The sequence below is a fragment of the Cheilinus undulatus genome, linkage group 15 (assembly GCF_018320785.1).
Source record: "Cheilinus undulatus linkage group 15, ASM1832078v1, whole genome shotgun sequence".
Classification (NCBI taxonomy): Eukaryota; Metazoa; Chordata; class Actinopteri; order Labriformes; family Labridae; genus Cheilinus; species Cheilinus undulatus.
The window spans coordinates 13,057,639-13,063,638 of NC_054879.1; the positions used below are offsets into that span (position 1 = coordinate 13,057,639).

The following is a 6,000-nucleotide window of genomic DNA, read 5'->3' on the forward strand; positions in this document are numbered from 1 at the left end:
GTCCAGGTTTCAGTCACATGGCCATTCAAAATAAAGGACCTATCAGAAGTGATAATAAGACTTGTTAAGGAATTCTATGTTCCTCAATTTCAGACGTCTAGTGTAAGACTTTAAGGACCAACATGAACCCTGTTATTTCCATTTTTACTACACTTCAATGAAGAATAAAGGTTTCTCGAGTTCATCCCAAGTTATTTTTGTTGTTTTTTATTCATCCTAGCATCCACTGGCTCTAAATGTCACCTCCTGTTTTCATTTTTGTAACATCTTTGTAACTCCTTTGTGAACAAATAACTTTGTGTGCCAAATACAGCTGTGTTTTTAATGTTGCACCCATTTTTTACTGAAAAATTTTATCATCCCCTGGGTCACCTTCAGTTATAAACCATGCAGACTTAGCAACAAACTTAAATTCTTAAACTGGCAGCTGTTTAGTCATATTTTGCCCCGGGTTTCATCCCTCAGGCTTTACCACATCACTGCATTACCCTTCTGATTCACAGAGCTTCATTAGTAACACAAAACCTGGAGGACATCTGCAGACATTATCATTTTTTGCATGTTTAGCATGGTTTGTTTTTCCATATGCCAAATATGTTCAAAGTAACGCCATCTGGTGGAGAGTAGAAAAAAATGACCAATTCAAAGGCAAAAGCCCGGATTGATATAATAAAATGCATTTATTATGCTTTTATGAAAGTGAGATCAAAAACTGCTGTCTAAATAGGTTTAAATGGTGCATTTCTTGTACTTAACAGCTATTTTAGAATTACTGTATGAGCTGAGCAAGAAATAGCAAGATCAAATCAAAAAACACAATCTCGCCGAAATTTATGCCACATACATGAACATAGCAAAATTTAAAAAACATTAAGAATAAAAAGTGTGTAAAATCTGCACAACCTCCCCTGAGGGTTAAGACCTCTCACAGGTAAGATAATGCCTTTAGGAATTTTTCTGGCCTTAAATTTATTAAGTTTAATTTAAGGCTTTTTAAAGGATTAGTGGCAACCCTGTTCCTGGTTCCTTGTCATCTCCCTCTTTCTTTGTTTCTTTGTCAGAGAGGAATGTAGAAATGCTGGTTCATTTTACTTTGTGCTGCTTGTGCTCGCATGTTGTCATGATACTAAAAAAGGATTCAGTGTAATCAAGCTGATTTTGTTGCTGAAGCTTGATCGCATTACATGAAGTTAGCCCTCTGCTCCCATAGAAATTATAAAGTTTTCAGTTGAGGTGGTTAAAGAGCAACAAATTCCATATTCTCGTAAAATTAGATACAAGAAATGACCATCATTTTTACAACCCATTCATGTTTGTTACCACAGAAATAAAGATCCAGCTGTGATGTATTTGGAAACCAAAATAGAACAGTCAAACACCAAGAGCTGCAATTCGTGTCTGTCAAGACAAAAACAAGATAACTTCGTGGATAAGCTTCAATCAGGCATAGATGCCTGAAGTGCATTAAAGCTTATGCAGCTGCACCCACTGAGGCTTTCTTTGAGTTTTTCCAGCTAATTAAACTTAAAAGTAGGTTGAAAAGGAACCCAGGTTTTTAAAGCATAAAACTCCCCTTCAGCTGAGTAAAATTGACTCAAATACATCGTTTCATATGTTGATCCAAAGAAAAGTCTGGTATTCTGATTTTTTTCTTGAGCATGTTAGTTAAATAGATACTCAAACTGAAATTAAATTCTGTCAATTCTAAATATGAAGTAAGTTAATACATGAAGGCCTCATATTGAGGCAACAAACCCCCGTTCGACAAAACCAATGAGACCGATGCTTACCTCTGATGTCTCCACCAGCACAGAAAGCTTTCCCGCCTGCTCCTCTAATGATCACAATGTCAGTGTCATTTCCACTTTCCCATTTCTAAAATCAGAAAGAAAGTACTTTTAAAAATTATTTGCCAGATCATTATCAAAAAGCATATATTCGTTAGACTGACTGTGTCATTGAGCTGATGTAAGTTTTTGTACTATTCTAGTGTAATTCTATACAAAAAAATTTAAAAGGAGCAAAAACTGGTACAGAGATCTTTAAAAAGCATCACTCTAACTCAGGTCAGATTCATAATATATTCATTATTCCAAAAAGGGAATTTAGTTTTGCAGCAGGATCATCCAGAACACAACATGCACAAGAAAAATAACAACATTAAAATCAGACCCAAGTAAGAAGTCCTTGAAATCTGACACGATCAAACAACTCGGCATTTAAGAACAACATCAGTAGCTGAGCTAATCCCAAAAAGCACAGTTTTTCCTGCAGTTAGGTCAAAGTGAGGTCAGTTCCAATGGTGTCATGTGACTCAAGTCCATGTCTGAAATGTTGGAAAATCTAAGTATACACCTGGCTTTGCCTGGAAACACATAAGTATTTTTTTCTGTTAAAATAAATATTTTCTGGGCTTTTTATGCCTTTATTTATAGAGGAGGCCAGTAGGTAGAGTGAGAAACAGAGAGATTGGGAGTGAGACATGCAGGAAAGAAGAAGGACTTGAACCCAGGCTGCCCACATACATGGGGCATGACCTAACCACTAGGCCATCTACAACCCAGATTCAAGTTAATTTCAACCAAACCAAACAGGTTATGTGTGAAAGCATCCTAATTTTAGCATCTTTCTTATTTGAGAAAGTAAGAGAAGGTCTTGGCCAGGACGCTCTTTAAATTGATATTCTTGATCTCAGCAATGTTTTCCTTATAAAGTTTAAATAAATAAATAAGTATGACAGGACCCTGAGCTTTCAGGCAAATTAAACAAGCAAACAGTGTATTTTTCAACTACTTTCAACCTCCAAAAGAATGATCATTTTATACTGTAGATCAGAGGTCATCAAGTAAATTTGCACAAGGGCCAGATTTAGTCTCGACAGAAACTCTGGTTGCCGGACTCTCAAGTATACAAAAATGTAATATTTTGGTCTGGTTAACATTATTGTAGTAGTATTTGTATTTCTTTCAAAACACAGGACATTTTTAGTCATTACCAGTGAGATCTATCCATATTATCTATCATGCAGCACACCACAAGGAGAAAGGCCTGACAACAGAATTGTATGGGCCCCTGAAAATCCCAGAGAATGGGCCCCCTACAATTGTGATTTAATACCAGTATTCTCATTTTAACCCCTTTTTGCCTCTTTAACCCAGGTTAAGCCATTCTTTAAACCAGTTTTCCTACATGTTTTATCCCCTTTGTGCCACTCTTATCCATTTTTTGCCATTTTTCTTCTATTTTAGCCACTTTTTAACCTCTTTTAATTACATTTTTTAAAATAGTTGCAACTTTTAACCAGTTTTTACCACCTTTCACCCATTTTTGCTACTCTTTAACCCCTGCCAGTTATTTCCCTTGTGTACCACTCTTGAACATCCTTTCACTAATTTGACAGGCTATTTTTGCTATATTTTTTGCAACCATTAACCCATTTATGATACTTTTTGCCCCGTTTTGCTTCCTTAACCCAATTTTTGCCATTCTTAACCCATTTAAACCACTTTTTCCACGTTTTATCCCCTTTGTGCCACTCTTTTATCCATTTTTACCACTTTTCATATATTCTTGCTACTTTTTAAACCTCTTTTTTTGTGTTTTTGAACTATTTTTGTAATATGTAATCAGTTTCTTTGCCCCTTTATCCATCTTTAACCATTTTTTTCCACATTTGAACCTCTTTTCACCACCTTATCTGGTCATTTTTGCAGCACTTCTGCCAACCTTAACCCTACTTTTAAATATCTACCAATTATGACAGTAAATTTCTGTAAAACAGATCAAATGTTAAGTCATTCTAAAACTATTTCAGTATTCATTGTGGGATGGATTTAACAGCTGTAGCTATTTAAAGCCAAAGGATACTCTTAAAACCACAGCATCTTTATTTCCTCCTTTTCTGAATTTAATGATCTTTCAGGGGCCGGACAGGAAGCGTTGGGGGCCGCCAGCTGATGATCAGTGCTGTATATTGTTAGAAATACTTTTTTCCAGATCCTCTAACACCCTTTAACCAGACATGTTTTTTTTTAAATAAATCTAATTATTTTCTGTTAAATAAGAATAAAAAAGTGTGAACAGGTTTCTGTGCAGAGTAAACACATCTTTAACAGAAAAAACCATCTCTAACCAGATAACAACCAAATCTACCTGCTGAATTAGATCATGAAGATTAAAAAATCAAAAACAATAGAAGATATTAAAGCCATTTACTGTACACTAAGTAAACACACTGCAGTAAGAACTGACCCTTGAAACACTGCAGCCCTTGACATTTGCCCCAGTTCAAGTTTGTATTAACCAGGCTTTCCACATACCTTGAGCTGAGGGTAGATCTGTCGGATCATGTTGATGTTGAGGGCGTTCAGGACTTTAGGTCTGTTTATGGTGATCACGCCTGCGTTCCCCACTTTCTCCAGGAGAACGTCTGGTTCCACCTGACTCGACATCTGACACAATACAGAGACAAGAGGACACATGGCATGAGGATAATCAGATAGACATTGTATTATTATATAGTATTATTGTAATCTGAACTGTTCATTACTAAAACTACATGCATGCATTGCAGTTTGTATGTAGATTGACTCACCATGTGACCCTGGATTCGCTGTAATCTGCAGAGGGACCTCAGTCTATAAACAAAGAGGTGAGAGTCAGTCATTCACACCTGTGAAGGCTTAAACACCTGAACCCGAGTTAAAGCTCATGATAACACCAACAAAAAAGAGTTAACCTTAAAGATCTACAAAATAATGTGATAAAATAATTTAATGGATTTAACTATACAATGTGACTACAACTAAATAATGTGATAAAATAATTTAATGGATTTAACTATACAATAACTAGCATCTTTTTTGACGTGTTACAACTTAATTTCAGCAGGCTGGCATCTAAAAACAGGCTAAATTCGTCGTTTCAAATTACGTTATTGTTTACATTCCGGTTTAAACTGTTACGTGATACGTACCTGTAAGCCGAAGATAAAACAGTTAAAGACATATTTATAGTTTTTCAACGATGTCGTTTGACCAGAGGCTTCACAAGTACAGCAGGCTGCTCTCCTTGCTCATTCCTCTGTAGTTTTCTGCAGCTACTTCCTCGTAGAAGCGACGAGCGGGCTCTGATTGGTCGATTTGGCTCAGTCACGGTGGGCGGATGCACCAACGAGGGAGATTCAGCTCGTGCTCTGTTTGTGCTACAATGCCACCTGCTGAGGAGAGGATGAACTCCCACTACTGTGTTATCATCACATGGGATATATGTAAAGGTAGTCCCAAAGGTTTTTAGGAGGTTTCATTTGTACCTGTACTTTTTAAGTAGCTTTTAATCTGTATTTTCATTTTACACAAGTATATTTTGGAGATTTTTTTTTACTTCCATTACATCATTACTGAGTAAAAAAAATAGTAAAAACAAGGAGGTCTATGGTTTGTTGGTTTCCACATTACATCCAAAAACAGCTGTCCAAGGCTGCCCGTAAGAGGGGAGACGATTCTGGGGCCCAGCCAGACTGGGGGCCCATGGAAGTCGGCAAAATCATTCTCCTTTGTAAAGTTAAGCTGTGATAATGATGATTTATTTTCAACTTGAATAATAACCACTCTCATCAGAGTAACAGTAAAATATTTTTATATATTTAAGCTGTAGTAAAAGAAAAACTCTACACAAACGAAGAAATCTGTTTCTTTAAACAGAAATACTTTTTCATTGATAGTGTTAACAGTGTGAATGGACACACTGAACTAAAGGATTAGGAAAGTAATGCCAGACTTTATAGCTTGGTCATAATGTGCACAAACATGAGGGTGCCACAAAATAAAGTAAAAGAAACTGAGAAAATGCACAAGAACAACTGTGAAAAGAGACAAAAATAAAGATAAATAAAAAATGAGCAAAAAGTGGCAAAACAATGAAAAAAGTGGCAAAATGGGTGAAAGTGTCAAAAAAAAATTGTAGCGTTCAGGGGCCAAGCCACATGGTGGGCCCACGGTG

At 36.3% G+C, this 6,000-nt stretch overlaps 1 protein-coding gene across 2 annotated transcripts in view; it reads right to left on the reverse strand.

Annotated features, from left to right (window-relative positions):
- The window catches only part of hibch (3-hydroxyisobutyryl-CoA hydrolase), a 43,417-nt gene extending 38,319 nt beyond the window's left edge, over nucleotides 1-5,098 (reverse strand). For both annotated transcript variants that reach the window (XM_041807891.1, XM_041807892.1), the window contains exons 1-4: nucleotides 4,976-5,098; nucleotides 4,595-4,637; nucleotides 4,320-4,451; nucleotides 1,791-1,875 (exon numbers count right to left, since the gene is read on the reverse strand). In XM_041807891.1, coding sequence (XP_041663825.1) covers nucleotides 1,791-1,875; nucleotides 4,320-4,451; nucleotides 4,595-4,637; nucleotides 4,976-5,007 — 292 coding nt within the window. In that variant the 5' untranslated portion in view covers nucleotides 5,008-5,098. The remainder of the gene's footprint in view (nucleotides 1-1,790; nucleotides 1,876-4,319; nucleotides 4,452-4,594; nucleotides 4,638-4,975) is intronic.
- Nucleotides 5,099-6,000: the final 902 nt, after the last annotated feature.